At 36.0% G+C, this 18,042-nt stretch overlaps 3 protein-coding genes across 3 annotated transcripts; 1 reads left to right on the top strand and 2 right to left on the bottom strand.

Moving 5' to 3' along the window:
- Positions 1-4,644: 4,644 nt before the first annotated feature.
- On the top strand, positions 4,645-6,328 carry LOC143613412 (hydroxyproline O-galactosyltransferase GALT6-like; the record flags this gene model as incomplete). The annotated part of the gene is made up of 5 exons (XM_077087120.1): positions 4,645-4,842; positions 4,923-5,213; positions 5,318-5,446; positions 5,521-5,694; positions 5,784-6,328. Coding segments are annotated over 5 exons (1,110 nt in total), but the record flags the coding sequence as incomplete, so codon positions are not given.
- Positions 6,329-6,733: 405 nt separating this feature from the next.
- On the bottom strand, positions 6,734-9,738 carry LOC143613408 (HIPL1 protein-like). The gene is made up of 7 exons (XM_077087117.1): positions 9,481-9,738; positions 9,236-9,393; positions 8,346-9,098; positions 8,038-8,248; positions 7,577-7,755; positions 7,250-7,491; positions 6,734-7,149 (listed from the first exon to the last, which is right to left on the bottom strand). Exons 1-7 carry the CDS (start codon positions 9,590-9,592, stop codon positions 6,750-6,752), a joined length of 2,055 nt encoding a protein of 684 aa, XP_076943232.1. The 5' UTR covers positions 9,593-9,738; the 3' UTR covers positions 6,734-6,749.
- A 2,318-nt stretch (positions 9,739-12,056) lies between these two features.
- On the bottom strand, positions 12,057-13,092 carry LOC143613402 (small ribosomal subunit protein eS7-like). Its single transcript, XM_077087112.1, has 5 exons — positions 13,002-13,092; positions 12,841-12,914; positions 12,632-12,755; positions 12,357-12,539; positions 12,057-12,242 (listed from the first exon to the last, which is right to left on the bottom strand). Exons 1-5 carry the CDS (start codon positions 13,074-13,076, stop codon positions 12,123-12,125), a joined length of 576 nt encoding a protein of 191 aa, XP_076943227.1. The 5' UTR covers positions 13,077-13,092; the 3' UTR covers positions 12,057-12,122.
- Between the last annotated feature and the right edge of the window lie 4,950 nt (positions 13,093-18,042).

The raw sequence follows: 18,042 nt of genomic DNA, 5'->3' as shown, positions 1-18,042 counted from the left end.
CATGAGGCAGCGTGTTTGGAGAATCAGCACGTGTTCATTCCATTTGCCTTCGACACTTTTGGATCCCTAGCTCCCGAGGCGGTTTGTTTCTTGGAGCGGATGCAGAAGGTGGTCCACAGTTACTCGCAAAAGCCCGAGGAACCAATGATTTATATTTAGTAGAATAGGTTTTGCGATTCAAAAGGGGATAGCAGCGTAGCTTGTTACTCGCTTACCCATTATCTAGATGTAGCTCGATTTGTGTTATATATAAATTATTATTATCAAATAAAAAAATAAAAAAAATAGGGAAAACAACTTTCAACGACGGCCGTAATATATTAAGATGAAAAATTTAACACTTAATTTTCATAATCTTACACTTCTCATGAGGTTAAAATCAATAAAATTGGTTAAATAACTTTATAAAATAAGTATCAAATACAAAAACATATTATTTTGTCTCCAAGTTGTTACGTACGTGTATTTTCATTCAATAAAATAACGTATATATATATCATAGAATTGTAACTAAGTTTCAAAAGTGTTTCAATTAGGTCACTTATGCACATTTTTCTCAAATTAGGTCACTAAATCTTCAAATCGAGTCTCACCGATTTTTTTTGTGTAAAGAAAGAAATTAAGGATAAGATATGTGGGTCAGAATTTGCAATATATGTAGTTATATTTGAAAAATATTAAAAAAATTTAACTATTTTAAAATTCATAAATAAAAAATAAAATCCACGTCGCCACTCAACGTCAACACCAAATAAAAGATAAAAAAATTTCCTATTAGAAACAAAAAAGAAAAACGCTAAAAAAATATGTTAAAACCTTTAATTTAACAAAATATGATAATTGAGTGCTTAACTGAAACACTTTTTAAAATTAAGTGATTTAATTAGAACATTTTTAAAACTTGGTTATTATTATATAAAGTTGTCCCATTTATAAAATATAGAAATATGATCACCATTCAACATTCACCGATGCAATTATTAAAAGCAATAACTAAATATCAATAGTAGTTCATGGACCATTTTTGTAATTTATTCAATAAAAAAGTAAACTCGTCTAAAAGTATTGCATATATCACTTGTACGGTACAAGCTAACCGTTTATGTTTAGATACAAAAATGCAAAGTGGAGAATGAAAGCTTACTACTCTCTTCCTGTGACTAACACGCGCCTCACAAAGTCCTTGAAATATGCCGTTTATGGCGCGTTGGTTTACATCATACTATGTTCGAGCGAGTAGAGTAGCGTAAATGGGTAAAGCAAGCCTTTTTGCATATGAGTTGTACCGTACAGATGAATCCAACGCCTCAAAAATCGAGTTATGTCAACGTCACTCTATACATGTACCTTACGCAATTGCGTTGGTACCATCAACTCCCGACCAATTTGATAATAATTCAATAAAATAATAAAACTTATAATAAAAAAATGAATAAACATATTGTTGTTTTATATATGGCTGTAAACGGATCCAACCGAATAGAACGAGGTATTGTCTGTGTTCATCCGTTAAGTTTTTGTCGGACAAACAAATGATTCACGAACACTCTGTCGAACGAAAATTCGTGTCTGTGTCCATCCATTAAGGAATTGAGTTTGTCCATGTCTGTTTGTGTTCGTTGTAAACGGATGCTAACGGGCAAACAGACACTAATGGGCTCCAATAAACACTAATGAACAAACGAATACACATATATTAATGAACACTAATAGATAAATTAACATTAACATGCACTAATAGACAAACATACATAAACGACTCTAATGACAACGAACATAAACGATCGGATTTTTATTTCAAAAAGCATAATCGTTGACGGATATTCACGAACACTATTGAACGAACAAGGTCTCTGTGCACGTTCGTTTGTTAAGCTTACTGAACGAAAGTTTTTTGTTCATGCTCGGTTCGTTACATAAACGAACAAACATAAACGAACTTATTACCAAACGGACGCCTGGTTCATTTACAACCATGTATATAAAATAGGATAGGATATGATCTACTATAAAGGTAACAATATCTAATTTTGAAAATGTGTAAAAAGTTATGGGTTTGGGTTTACTATAAGATGCACATTAGGGTATGGTTATTTTTATCACAAGTTTTATTATTTTGAGACTATTTTAACGATTAAGGTGCTGTTTGTTTTTTCAGAGTCGAAATGTCTGCAGTATGCGGATCACATCTGCAGACATCTATAGCAGAAGAGGTGGATCAAACCTCTACAATCTGCAAGAAGAAGATTGTTTGTTTTTTAACATATGCAGTCTGCTAAAACAACCATTCAACATAAACCAAAAGCATACAATGTCATCGATATCGATTCATGCAATGTAAACATAAACCAAACAACCATTCAACATAAACCAAATAAAGCAAAAGCATACGATATCAACATAGCAAAAAAAAATTTATAAACCCAAAAATAATTTTTGTAACAAATTATAATAAAAGTTAACTAATAAAAATTATAAACCCAAAAATAATTTATGTAACAAATTATAATAAAAGTTAACTAGTAAAAATTATAAACCCAAAAATAATTTATGTAACAAATTATAATAAAAGTTAACTAGTTTAACCCAAATCTAAAAGAAATGAATATACACATTATTAAATTGATAATCAATCACCAGCTACATATAAAAATCAATAACCCCCAAAATCAGCGACTAATGTTCAGTCGAAGTCAAACGCAATTCAAAACCCAAATCCCACAAAACCCATTTGACCTAAAAACCCAAATTCAACATCATCTTCATAAATTAGAAGCACACAATGATTCTTGTTTAAGGTTTATACAAACTTGGATTATGGAAGGGTGCGGCGGAGGAGCAGCGAGGTGGCCGGCGTAGGTTTGCGGCAGCGACGTGGACGGCGATGAACGACGAGGTTGTGTGGTGGCTGGAGGAAGCGCGGTGTGGGGCGGTGACGGGAAGAGAGGGGTGGAAGAGAAGGGTTGGTTGTAGTTTTGCTAGGGTTTGAAAATAATCAAATGTGAAAATGATGAAAAGAGGGTTGGAAGATGTGAGAAGTGGCTGGTCCAAGTCTGCGCGAAGGAGAGGCCGCTCAAACGTTTTTTAATGAAATGTCTTCCGAAAAACAAACAATCTGCAGACCTAAACATCTGCGCGCGTGGTCTGCGCCGCGCAGACAGAAGAGGTCCAGAAGAGCTTTTCTGAAAAAACAAACACCCCCTAAGGTAATGTGTGTGACAAAAGTGTTTAAACTTCTAGCACCCACTTGCCAAGAGCTGGGATCACTAGTCTAATTAGTCAGAGGTATGGCAAAACCAGTAAAATTCAATTATACACGTATACAAAAGGTTGGTCATTGTGTATCTCAAGAACATCTCATTGGGCTCGTAAAAATGGGTACGTGATTAGGGGTATTTAAGTGTGTTAAACCCATCAAACTATTTGGTGTGCTAAGGCCATTTTCCTACGTTTTTAATGGTGTTTTGTACAATAGTGATGGGATAATTGACCTAATGAGTAGGCATGCTCATGTGAGCCAAGTTGGTGGTGGGATCAATGTCACGGGGTGCCACGTATGTGGTATGAAGAGTTCGCTTGAAGGTTTGCCAAAAGGGTAATACACCATGTCGTGGATGAGTATTGGACATTGCAGGATGGAACTAGGTACCTAAAGGGGTAATGGCTTGGCTAATGTGATCAAATGGATTTTCATTAAGGATAGTGAGTGACTAATCGAGTGGAATATGGTACTTGAACGCATGTGAACTACTTTAGCCATGAAGCAAGTGTAAAGCCCAATAATTTGAGGTGTTGTCTGGTGAAGAGCATTTATGCGTAAAGGATCGAGCATGCTAAAGGTGATTTGCACAATTAACAAGGTTCATTTTCACTTGAAAACGTGTTTAACACATGGTTTATTGTTCAACAGATTTATACATTTTAATTATTGCTTTAATTATCATGCGTAATTTTTTAAAGATAATTTTTAGTTCATTTATAGAGACGATCACTTGTCATGTCCATCATTTTCTTCCCACATGCTACAATCAATGGGGACTTTTTACATATAGAAATGGTTTGTTGTGGTAACAAGTACACAAAGGAATTTTAAATGTCTAGGTATGTTAGCCTAACTATAGGACTTTGGTGTATATGTGGATTTTTGTTTTTACTTTGACGAGGATGAAACGCGATCGACATACTTACAAGACCTCTACTTAAGCTGATTGACTATAAATAAAAATAGACGTCAAAAGTATAAACGATATAATAACTTTAATAACAATATAAGTAATTTTGACCCAATAACATGATGTAATAATGTAATTAACCGTTAAAACCAATATTGTAACACGTATCAATCGTTGAGTAGCTGCCATATCCTTTCTAATGTATCAAAGCTAAGTAGCTTAATGGTAGATGATAAATAAGATGTAAGGCCATTTTGTGTTAGTGTAAGTGGTAAGTACCATTCATGTGCCTAACTTTGCAGTTCAACATAGTCACTTATTGCAATTAAGCAAATTAGGTCACTGGAAAGTCTATTCTGATCATCCCCAAATTGTCAATTTCTCTAATCAAATGGGTTTTAATGAGCACTTTTGCTTAATAACTCATGTGTGTTCTTGATCAAATTGGGGACATTTTGAAGATTGACATTTTCCCAATGATCACACGGAGGAGAAAAAATCGAGCTGGTGGTTAAACCGGCTCATAGGTAGAACGAAGAAGACGGTGACGGTTGACTGGCCTTACCCTTTTGTAGAAGGGAAGCTATTTGTTTTAACGCTTAGTGCCGGGTTAGAGGGTTATCATGTTAATGTCGATGGACGGCATATCACTTCGTTTCCTTATCGAACGGTTAGTAACCATTTTAAACAACTTTATTTGTATTTTAGAAAAAAAAAATCTTTAATTGGAATCAGTTGAGTTTGTTATAGGGCTTTGCGTTAGAAGATGCCACGGGTTTGGCTTTGAACGGGGACATTGACGTGAATGCTGTTTTTGCGGCTTCGTTACCGTCAACACATCCTAGTTTTGCCCCTCAACGACACCTGGAAATGTCGGATAAATGGCGGGCCCCGCCTTTTCCCGACGGGCCTGTTGATATGTTTATTGGTGTGTTATCAGCTGGGAATCATTTTGCTGAACGGATGGCTGTTAGGAAGTCTTGGATGCAGCATAGTCTTATTAAATCTTCACGTGTTGTTGCTCGTTTCTTTGTTGCATTGGTATGTGAAGACACAAATAACACGTTTAACGTTTTAATGTTGCTATTATTATTAATATTATTGTTCTTCACTTCTTTTAACCTTAAACGAGTTGCATTTTCCAGCATGCGAGAAAGGAAGTGAACATTGAGTTAAAGAAAGAGGCAGAATTCTTCGGGGACATTGTGATTGTGCCTTACATGGATAGCTATGATCTTGTCGTGTTAAAAACCGTTGCAATATGTGAATACGGGGTAAGTTATGATAAAATTGGTCTCGTTTCATATGCTAACAGGGTACTTAATTTTTTTTATTTTAATAAATTCAGGTTCGTACGGTATCTGCCAAATATATCATGAAGTGTGACGATGACACGTTTGTGAGAGTCGACTCATCTTTAAACGAAGCAAATAAAATAGGCGATGGCAAGAGCTTATATATTGGAAACATGAATTATTATCATAAACCTTTACGAAGCGGTAAATGGTCCGTCACATATGAGGTATTGATACTATTCTCTGTTCTTTTAATAAAAGTTTTATAACAGATGGTACACTTTTAAGATGATTTAAATATTGTTAATGTTATCAGGAATGGCCAGAAGAAGATTATCCACCGTATGCAAATGGGCCCGGCTACATTATATCATCCGACGTTGCTGATTTCATTGCAACCGAATTTGAGGAACGTAAACTGAAGCTATTCAAGATGGAAGATGTGAGTATGGGAATGTGGGTGGGACAATTCAACAGCACGAAGCGTGTTGAATACGTGCACAATTCGAAGTTTTGTCAGTTTGGTTGCATAGAAGATTATTATACCGCACACTATCAATCTCCGAGACAAATGTTATGTATGTGGCACAAGTTACAGATTTATGGCCGCCCTCAATGCTGCAACATGAGATGATGAGATGACACCCACCGTGACAAAGTGTGGGCCGATCAAGAAAAAATGTGCTCGTTTCGGGATTCTTTGATTATTTTATTTTTTAATATTATTCCCTTCTTTCTTAGATGGGTGTGTTAACTGTTTCGATCATACGTGTATGGGGAAGTTTTGGTACGGGTCGTTGTAATTTAATGTAGAACTTGTTGGATCTTAAATTAAGTACATCTTTCTCCTAGCACATGATTAAAATTGGTAGTTTTATTTACGGGCCAGTTTAATATATGCCGGGTTGGTTTGCGTGGATTTAGTGCGTCCCCAGTGTGACGGTTTTACCCGGTTTTAGGATGCTTAGGTGGCTGTTTTAGGCGATTCAGGGGTTCAACTGGTCATAGGAATTTGTACTCATAAGTTCTAGTTCCGTCACTGATAAGATTTATAACATTTACACGCTTGGTGACGAATTTTGCATAATTTTAGAAAGTAAGTGGTTATTTTATGAAAATTAAATTATAGATTACTTTCAAACATCAATATTTCCACAGTAAAAAGAGACGTCAGTTTGAGGTCAAAAACAAAAAATTACAGAAAAACTCACAAAATTTGATGATAATTTACTTGATAATAATACATTAATTAACATGAGTGTAAGATGTTATCATATAGCCTCTAAAAGCTCAACCCAATGAAAAGCAAGAGAAGCAACAACAGACTCGTGCACGAACCCTTCAACACGTTTGCGCCCGAACCACGAGGTGAAGTTGGAGATGGTGTCAAACCCGAACCCGCGGTCGTAGTTTCATATGCACACGTGTAACCACAACGGCTCGGGGGAACAACTCTATACACGCCACTAGAAGTTAACAAATACACATCCTTGTTATTGTCTTGACCGAACGAAAAAAGATAACCCAATGCAGGAATCTCACTCCCGGGTACAAGATCACATGGGACCGGAGAATCCTTAGCACAACCGAAAGTAATACCATTCGTTGTAAAGTTCCCGCTATTCACCGGTGTTTCGAACCCGGCCCACATATTATGCGCGTATAGATCCCCAAACAAGTAACTGAAAAACAAAAAACAGAAAACAAAAACCAACATTCAACATTTGTAACATTTGACTTTGAAAGTCAAAAAATTTCATCAAAAGTCAAACTTTAGTTTACCTTCCTTGTAAACACGGATCGGTTGTGGACCGATAAAAGAACCCGCCTGTAATGGAAGCCGAGCCTTCGTTCTTGTTTACATCCGAATGTTTATATCCCATCACCGAAAAAATAGGATTTATGGAGCTTGCAGATGTGTTTCCACCAGGAGTTCTTTCAGGAGTGTATATAGTTTTTCCTTCATAAACACGCCACCCGTAGTTCCCGTTTTTAGTTATCGTATTCACTTCTTCATATCCGTTCTTCGACAAATGAAACGATATTAATCGGCTTTTGTTTTTTAAAATTGTAGTGTTGTTTGATGAGAATGGTTTGAAAATTAAATACCTGGCCTACATCTCCACACATGAAATAAGATGGTCTTTCTGAGTCAAAGCTGCAACGCCACGGGTTTTGTAATCCTAAGGCCCAAATTTCGGGCAGTAAATCATTGTCTTCGGTATACGGATTGTCACTCGGGATAGAATAGTTTCCCCATAACCCGAGGCTCGTGACTTCTGATTCACCTGGATTTAAAGTATTAAGTTTTGATGATCTGCAGTATGCAAATTGTATAGTTTGACTTTTGAGGTCAAACTATTACTTTTGTTGACTCTAATTTGATGCTTTTTCATTATGACTATAAAAATTTATTTGTTTTTGCTTCAGTTTTAACTTATGTTTTATGCTCTTTATAAAAATTTACAAAATTGTAAACTTTAAGAATTCAATTTGAAGTCAAATGTTTGCCTGTTTGACTTTAAAAGTCAACTGTACATTTTAACTGTTCTGACTCATATTTGACTTACTGGGTATGTTATCAACATCAAATCTCATAATCTTGCCAAGCAGTGACTTCTTGTTCTGTGCAAAATTATACGGATCACCCGCACCACCATCCCCCATCATGAAATACAAGTACCCGTCCGGTCCAAACAGAATCTGTCCGGCGTGATGAGACGTGAACGGAAGTCCCATCGTAAATATCCTCCTCACCTCCACGGGCGAAGCCGTTGTAATCTTAAAAAAAAAAAACAAAAAAACGTATGCAGTAAAATCTCACTGACAGACAAACCATTTATTAACATAAGAATCCGTAAAAAGTAATATTACTTACTACGGAAGCGCGTGAGGATGACGTCACATTAGCCGAGTATTCGGCCACCACACTCTGATACTGGCACGGCTGAGCTGGAGTATCCGAACCCAGCTGCGACGGATCACAATTCACGTCCGAGTTGCACGCACACCGACCCGCGCAACTCGGCGTTTGCGTTTTATCGCAATTAAACGAAGCAAAAAAACGCCCGTTTTGCGCAAAATTCGGGTGCAAAGCAATCGACATCAACCCAAACTGAGTATCAAAATGAACCTCATCAGTCAAGTCAAGAAACGGGTTGGACTCGTCGAGATCCAACCCGCGTCCAGACCCGACATCCGGAATCGTAGCTAACCAAATTTGACCTTTCTGGTTCGAGAAAAACGCGCAGCTCGAACCATCAGTATGAGCCACCATATCCAAATAAGAACCATTGGCTATCTTTTCCAAACACATACCGGTTGGAGGCGATTTCGTGCTATTCGTAGTACTATTCAAGCTCACTTTTTCGCCATCAAAACAAACCGAATCATTTACCCGAGGCCCGCCAATTACGTTACAAAATTCGGACCCCGATGGCCAGATATCACTAAGTTTATTACTCGAATTCGACGACGAAAAAGGCGAATATTTTATAGATACATTTTGACATGTATCCCATACTTTTTCACAAAAACTATTATCATTTGAAACACTAGAGTTGCATAGGACAGGAACATGTGGTGCAACGGGTCGTGTCGTAAATAAGTCTGCTGAAAACGGGTCACATCGCTGAAAATGAATAAATGAAGTTTAATAAATCTTTGTTAAATTTTTTTTAGAACGACAGCTATATTATAAAAAAAATAGCTATGATACATAAATAAGACGGTCCCATAAGTCCATAACAATAATATATAAGTTTATACCGAGCAGAGGATGGATTTAAGGACAGAAGCACAGGCAGGTTGAGATATGTTCAAGGAATCAAACTGTTTCTTTATATTCGAGTCATCTGTCGAATCGCAGCATGAACTGCCATTGTAATTACAAAACACTAGTGGTGTCTTGGGTGTTAATGGTGCTTCTGTTACAATATACAAAATATACAAACAGTTTAATATTTGTTACATATAAAACTATAATCATCAAAATTTTAATAAAAACAACTCACTTGAATTTGTGCATAGTGAAAGTGAAAGAGCAGGGTTGATTATTAGTAGAAACAATGTTATAGATAAGAATATGTTTGTACTCATCATCATCATTGTGTTCAAGAATATCATATGATTCTAATGAGACATTTGACTAGTGTATATTTGTCAAAGAAAACAGAAAGATAAAGATGGGATGGTGATGGCATCAAAAGTTGAATCATGTAGGAGAGTTCATAGTTGACTTTTGCATTAATTCTTTTTGGTTGAATTTGATATTTGGTAGTTGGTATGGTTGCAAATTTCTTACTCTGTCTTGTTGACCATGGTACCTCATTTGTTTTTTGTTTTAAAAATATTAGTGATTATCATTTTCTTAATATCATCGATTTCAACTAACGAATTGACTGCTAACGGTTCTATCTTTTAACTTATTTGTTCTCAACGGTTTACAACTTACAGAATCCTAACGTCATTACTTGCAGGTCGCGGGAAAAACGTTTTTGGGCGGAAAAGTCACATTTTTTGCTGAAAAACTCAACATGAACATCACCTGAACACCGCCACCACCAACCATCCGCCACCAACTGATTCCGACGATGATTCTAGAGTTCCGGCGACCTCGATAATTGGGGTTTTACTAGAAAAAGGTTCCTAAAGTTTAAATCCATGGTTACAAAGATGTTTGGGACGAAAATGTTGAGTTTTCCGGGAAAACAATGTGAGTTTTTTGGCCAAAAACGTTTATCCGGCGACCTGCAACTAACAAAGTTAGAATTCTGTTAGTCATAAACCGTTGGGAACAAATATGATAAAAGGCAGGATCGTTATCAGACAATTCGCTAGTTGGGACCAGCAACAACCAAAATATAGTAGTTGAGATTAATAAAAAACAATACACAATTATTTTTTTTATCATTTGTCATAAATATTAAACTATTTTTTCTGTTAACAACACTAAATTATCTACGGCAGGATTTGAACCTCTCAACCTTCAAAGACGAAACACCTGTTAAGAGTTGTTCTTATAAAAGACATGTTAAGTGATTGAAATTTTTGTCTTAATATGTAACATTTGGTTATGGATAATATCGGACCAAAAAGTTGAAACAATGGGAAGTGTGAAAACACAAAGGATTAAGGAGATCTTGGTTGGTTTTTTGAGTCCTGTGACAGCATTCATTGTCTATACTTGCATATGGATAAAAGGTATTAAATAATAAAAACACCGGCGATATTCAACTCATTGAAGGAGACATCAAACATAAAGAAAACAGGTGAGATGAATTATGATGGTTGCAATAATTTATACAAATCTTTCTGTGTAAAATTCAACCCTTTGTTTTTTTGATAATTTGGATCATTTGTATTATTGTGAAGTTAAATATATTTTACATCTATAGTCATGATATACATAAGATAACACGCGATATTTATATAATCTCGCTTAGTTTACTTTTTTCTTAGTTTTTAAAAAATACATTGATGGAGTGATTTGGTAATCGCATTAAACAGCACATTTATAAACTATATTTTTTAACTAAACAATTCAACCATTTACGTTGAACATCCTTACCTTATGTTAACCTAAGTATTGAAGTTATTCTACCCAAAACCATTGTTTTTAACAACATAGTATATAACATACCTATGTTGAATATGTTGAATGTTTTACCGAAAGATCATGACATTGTGTATCTAGAACGCAAAACTAGACTTCCCCAACTCTTTTTTGTTAAGTGACATGTTCAGTCGCCCTCTTAAATTAAAACACTAACTATTCGTGTTATGACTGAATTACCGATATCAATAATAAGAGAGATACAGAGTCTCTAAATTGTAGGCGTGTGAAATGCATAATGAATTTGCGCGAATAAAAAAAAAGAGCGACTACCTCGTATTTGACTGGTTATTTTCCAGTTGACTTGACATACAAAGACATTTTTTAAACAAAATAGAAAATATTTATGAAAACCAAATACAAACATGTGTATTTACTGATACAGCTTTGTTAAAAAAATCACAAATGGGCATATTTGTAGCTTGTAAATAGATGTTCTGTTTTGAAATTAAAAAGGTTATCCATTTATTTTTGAAACAACAAAAATCTCCAGCTATGAAAATTAGACGTGAAACCAACTATGTATTAGTCATATCAATAGTGTCATAAATATGCCTAATAAACATGTCTAGTCATAGATATTTTAAAGCATGTCTTAACTTCACTGCATAATTAACAATTATAAGACCTTGTTAAAAGATTATTTTAATTTAATAACACAAACCAAAAACTAAATCTCAGTTGAACATAAAAACCATCTATGCGACTCGAAAGAGATGATTAAACCATAGTATAAAGTTTTGAAAACATAATGATAAGTCAAAATTTCAGAAAAAGAAAATAACTAACATTGGTGAATTTTCAACATAAACCAACTGAAAACCGAAGGCTACTTGCTATAGCAGTTAACACTCCTTAAGCTTCTGTGATAGGGTACTCAAACACAACATCTTTACCCGAAAGCTTCCTGTATAGCAGTTAACATTGGTGAACTTTCAACATAAACCAACTGAAAACCGAAGGCTACTTGCTAACATTGGTGAATTTTCAACATAAACCAACTGAAAACCGAAGGCTACTTGCTATAGCAGTTAACACTCCTTAAGCTTCTGTGATAGGGTACTCAAACACAACATCTTTACCCGAAAGCTTCCTGTAGACCCCGCTGAATGTCTCCAGCTTGTACTCGGTGTCATTCCTAGCCTTTGGGTCCAAGAAAACCTGCACAACGTATAACCACCGTCAATACAAAAACACGACAGATCACACGCAAATACACACAGCATTCTTGTATACTATATTAATATATCAAATTGAATAGCATATCACATCCACCTTAATGATTTTGGAACCATCGAGTCTGTAACGAGTACGTTTTCCCACAATCTCAGCAGGATGCACCACATCCTCCAGCATAGCATCATGGACCGCAGTGAGGGTACGGGATCGAGGTCTTTGAGCTGCAGAGCCTTTCTTTGGGGGCTTAACAATACGTCTGGTGGCAATGAAAACCACATCCTGTCACATGAGAATATATTATTATTTAACAAAATAAATTATATGTACTTGAGAAAAATGAAGACTGCAATAACAATATTTGATGAAAGTACCTTGCCACTGAACTTCTTCTCGAGCTCTCTAACAAGCTTAGTGTGGATCTTGCGGAAAGGTTTCCTCAATCGGTACGGAACGTAAACCACAACAGCCTTGCGGTTTCCAGACACATCAATTTGGCTGCATAAAAATCACAAAATAGATATTAACACAAAAAAGATCAAACAATATGTTCACTCAAAATAAATGGATATTTAGTAATTACTTTGCAGAGTTGATGTACAAGTCCTTCAAGTCACTCTTGAGCTCTTGGCGTGTGTTTTCCAAATCAAACAATGCCTGCAGTAACATCATATACACATATAAACAAAGTGAATACTAAAAATAATAAGAGCAATAATTGAAAGAATAAGAAAAGAAAGTAACCTGAGCAACACTCTGCTCAAACTCGGTGGGTTCGACGTCCTTATCCTTTTGGATCTTCTTCATTGAGGTATACATCTTGAAGATCTGTAACAAAAAAAGGAATTATTGTCATGAACATAATTGCAAGCTCTAAGTCTCTAACAATGTTAAATTATTAATTTTCATAAAATTACAATTTACAAAATCACAATAAAAGTATTATAAACACAATAGCAAAACATTTGGTTTTTCAAGTAAATGTAAGACTACAGGTATGTTTGGATGGTTTTTTTATGAGCTTCTAGCGTCAAGTTTTTTTTTTTTTAAAAAGCTCCTAGTCGATTAAAATCCTTGTTTGGTTGAAGGAGCCTGAAGCTTTTAGATCATGAGAAAAAACTTAAAGCTTAGCGTTTAGCGTTTAGAAAAAGCTACAAGCTTTTAGTAGTTTAAATTACTTAAATAACCTTCCAAAATAAATACATTTAATATTATTTTTTTTAGTTATGCTCGTTTTGGTCATTTTATACACTTTATTAAAAGCTCAAGCTACTATGCCCCAAGCATCTAAATATATCTAACATGCTACAGCTACCAGATGCCAGCTTCAAGCCACCCGCTAGTTTTGCCAAACATACCATATATCCACATAATGCAAATCAAAAGCCACTGAAAACACACAATTCATGTGTCCTATACAACCAAAAACTAATTTTTATTCCGGTTTTAATCAATTGCCATCTTGAGAGTAACAGTTACATGTATTGATATATGCCTTTAAACAAATAAATGAAAATAAGAAACAAATACTTCATTTTCAATAAATTAGGCATCTACTTAATGTACGGAACACTATGAGAAGAACAAAGCTTAAGGCTCAACCGTCCTTCACTCAAGGCTCCACAGCTAACAGCAATAATTAAAATCATATCACATAAACCAATAGCTAAACAAATATTACAAGAATCAAACACAAATGAATGAATGAATAATATTGTATTATTTAAGCTTAAAAATGAAGAAAACAAACAAAATGTGTGAATGATTTACGGAATTTGAATCTGAGATGATAAATAAAAACAATGAAAGCTTACGTTGAATCGTAGGGTGTGAGGAAACCCTAAGCAGCTTGGGGGAGTTGCGTTTGAGCGAAGAAGAAGGCTGCTGCTATAGGCACATAACAGAAGGGTTATGTATTGCCTGCCCTAGTTCAATTTTTAGGGTTACAGGCTTGGGCTTAAACTGTAGACTAGGCCCAGTTGTGTTTTCACAAGCCTAAACTATTAATATTATTTGTATTATACTGGGCTAAAAAAATTGTACAACCGGTTGAATTAGAGGTGCATAAATCAAGTTTTTCAAATACCCTGGTTCGGGTATGTAATCGGGTTCGAGTATGGTCGGATATTGGAAAATCGGGTATTGGCAATAACCGGGTCGGGTTCGGGTCCGGGTATTGTCTCTAAAAACCATACCTTATGTATCGGCTTCAGGTCGGGTATAGAAGCAGGTATTCTAAAACTGGGTATTGAAAAAAAACCTTATTTCGTTTTTTTTGGATTTGTTTAGGTATTTTTCGGATATATATTGGATTTTTTAAAGGGTTGCACCTTTTAGGATTATTTTTCCGGGTATTTTTCGGGTAATCGGGTATTTGAAAAACCCGGTTCCGGGAATTTGTAAAACCTAGTTCAGGCATGGAACCGGTTCGGGTTTTCGAGTATTACCGGGTACAAATCGGGTCTGGTTCCTAGTACGGGTTCGGGTATTAAAAACTCGGGTATAAAAACAACCGATTCCGGGTATTTTTCGGATCCGGTTCCAGGTTCGGGTTTTTTGTGCACCTTTAGGTTAAATAATTTATCTTATAGTTATCTATAAATGCAACTTCTAACTTCAAAAATAACACACATGTGATGCAACTTGTTAAAGGTAAATTACATTTTTTTTGTTTAGAGAAAGAAAATTATGTGTATTTTTAGTGGTCTGTCATATTAACTACCGCCTTGAAATTTGTAATGCTTTGCAACTTGTGACAATATCAGTGGTTTATATTATAAATAGTGTGGTTTTGTGAGACAACTATAAATATTAAATTGTTATTTAACACATATATAATATTTTTGTGGCATATATCTTGCATATATTATTATTATATTAGTTTAACACTTCTATATAAGAGATCGGCTCCTGCATAATAGTGCCAACTGCTAATAGTGGATATTTCTTCGTGTTGAGTGTATGGAGAGAGCCAGAGAGGGGGTGTAATTACCCAACACATCTTTATTATTACGCAACATATGCATAATAGTAATGCAGTTATGCAGAGTTATAAATGGTTCATCCGTTTTATCACAATTATTGTTTTATCAAGGGTTCAGGTCTACTTAATAGTTTGTCGTCATTTTCGAGTAACTTGAGATAGACGTGAACAAAAAACCGGTTTCGGAACCGAACCGGTGGAACCGACCCGGAACCGGTTCCAGTTCGTACCCGATGGACCAAATACCCGGTTTGGGTATTTTTCTACCCGAAAATCATACCCGGTTCCCCTATTTGTATTTCCCAATCGGTTCCTACCCGGTTCCTAATTGTACCCGGTCCGGTTCCTACCCGAAAAAACCGGTTCCGGCGGTTTTTTAAAAAAAAAGTCAAACACAGGTCAAACTAGCCATTGGAACCGGTTTTTGAGACACAAAAGAGCCGTTGTAACCGGTTCCAACGGTAATATAGCCGTTGGAACCGGTTCTTGATGCCCAAAACCTATATATAAGTTGTTTTACATTACTTGTTTCACCACCAAACTCAAAAACAAACTAAAATACTTCTCCTTTAGCAAACCCGACCATCCAACTAAATATTACTATGGCACCCATCAAAAAAACTAACAAGAAGGCTAAGAAGAGTGTTTTTATTGAACCCGTTCGTGCTATAGATGACCCAAATGTTCTTGCGGTCGTCACCCATAACCGCAACCAAGACATATGGAAGAATTGGGATTTGGTTGTCAATGTCGAAGGTGATCAAAAGGCTCGTTGCAAACTATGTGGAACACAATTAAAGCACGATTCCAACTCGACTTTGAGAAAGCATATCGAGAAGCCATATTGCAAGGTCTTGAAAGGGATTGGCACGACCGATCAAGTTGACTTGGGTAAAGATGGTACACTATTTCGTTACAACACGACTCAAGTTCAAGATAGAATGGCAAAGTTCATTATTCAACGAGGTTTGCCGTTTAACCACTTTGATGACCCGGATTTGACGTCGTTGATTCGAGAAACTCTACAACCGCGATACACACATGTAAGTCGTACTACCTTAAGACGTCATTGTATCAAGTTGTGGGAGTGTGCTAAAAAAGAGTTAATCGAGTTTTTTCATTCTTTACAAGCGATGGTTAGTTTAACTACCGATGTTTGGTCGGCACCACATGGGTTGCCCGAATCATACATATGTGTTACCGCTCATTGGGTTGATCCGGTGACATGGCAATTGATGAAACGAACCATCGCTTTTGAAAACTTCCCGTACACACGTACCGCCGAAAAATTGTTTGACTTGCTTGATGAGGTTATAACGACTTACAATTTGAGAAATAAAATATTTTCGATTTCGTTTGACAACGCATCAAATAATACCAAGGCGGCCGAAAAATTTATCATTAAATATTCACCGCCTTGTTTCGGGGATTTTTTTCATGTTCGATGTGTTGCACATATCATCAACTTGGTTATTCAAAAAGGTCTCGACAATGAAAACATTTGTGACGATTTAAAACATTTTAGACTTATGTTACAAGATGTCTTCAAAAGTGGTAAAAGAAGACATCTTGAATATAAGAATTATTGCAAGTCGGTTGAAAGAAAGTATTTGGGGCCGAATTGGGATGTTCCAACCCGTTGGAACTCAATTTGTCATATGCTCAAGTATGCGTTCGCCCAACGCCAAACTCTACAAAGTTTTCATAACAATCTTGTTGACGTACGAGAGGCCGATATGCTTCCGGAAAGTGTTTGGTTCAATGTCGGTTTTTTGTTGGGGTATCTTGACGTGTTCAAAAACTCAACAACAAAGTTATCGGGAGTCTATTACCCTACTAATTGTTGGGTTTTGCAAGAATTATACTACATGTCTTATACTTTTAAAGAGTTTGAGGAGAAGAACAAACTATTTAAGAATATTGTTGCGGTTATGAAGGAAAAGTTCTTAAAATATTTTGAAAACATACCGCCGGTCTTCACTTGTGCCGCCGCTTTAAACCCATATTGGAATGTTCATGGGGTTGAGAGAACGATCGAAGAAATATTCGACAACATGGGTATGCACGAGATCGACCCGAAGTTGTCGACGGAAGCGTGTGAAAAGTTTAACAAAAACCTTCAAGACCTTTATGACCATTATTTTCAACTTTATGGTCCAAGCACGAGATCGTCTTTTGTTAAAAAAACAACGACTAGTAGGCCGAGCAAGGACCTACTTATAAACTTGATGAATGGGATTCGTGAATAGGCATCTAAGAGGCAAAGAGGAAACACACCAACTAGCGAACTTGGTCGATATAGTGGAGCAAACTATGTTGAGGGTGCAACGGTCGACGAGGTTCGCAATATTGATTTGTTGGCTTGGTGGAAAGGAAAACGAAACGAATTTCCTATTCTATTCGCCATGGCTCGTGATTTGCTTGCCGTACAAGCCTCAACGGTTACTTCCGAATCGGTTTTTTCTCTTAGTGGGAGGGTATTATCAATGCGAATAACAAAATTAACTCCCGAGTCTCTAGAGGTTTGCATTTGCCTAAAGGACCATTTGGATGCGGTTGATCGTGTACAACACAAGGCGAATTTTGAAGAGAAATACCAATAGAGCGTCCTATTCATGATGAGGAGGCGGAGGACGGGCTTTCTTCCGATAACGAAGACGAGGGTGGAGACGAGAATGAAGACGAGGGTGAAGACGAAGAGGAGTTGTAATTTTTATTTGTTTTAGTAAAACTATTTGTAACAAGTTCAACTAATATGTAGTTTTGATTTGTTTAATAATAACTACTTTTATGTTGTTTATT

This window comes from Bidens hawaiensis, unplaced genomic scaffold (genome assembly GCF_021521415.1).
Source record: "Bidens hawaiensis isolate Kalapana, Puna unplaced genomic scaffold, B.hawaiensis_p1.1 tig00037310_1, whole genome shotgun sequence".
NCBI lineage: Eukaryota > Viridiplantae > Streptophyta > Magnoliopsida > Asterales > Asteraceae > Bidens > Bidens hawaiensis.
The sequence above is the reverse complement of the archived record's forward strand: the minus strand, read 5'-3'. Positions and strand labels throughout refer to the sequence as shown.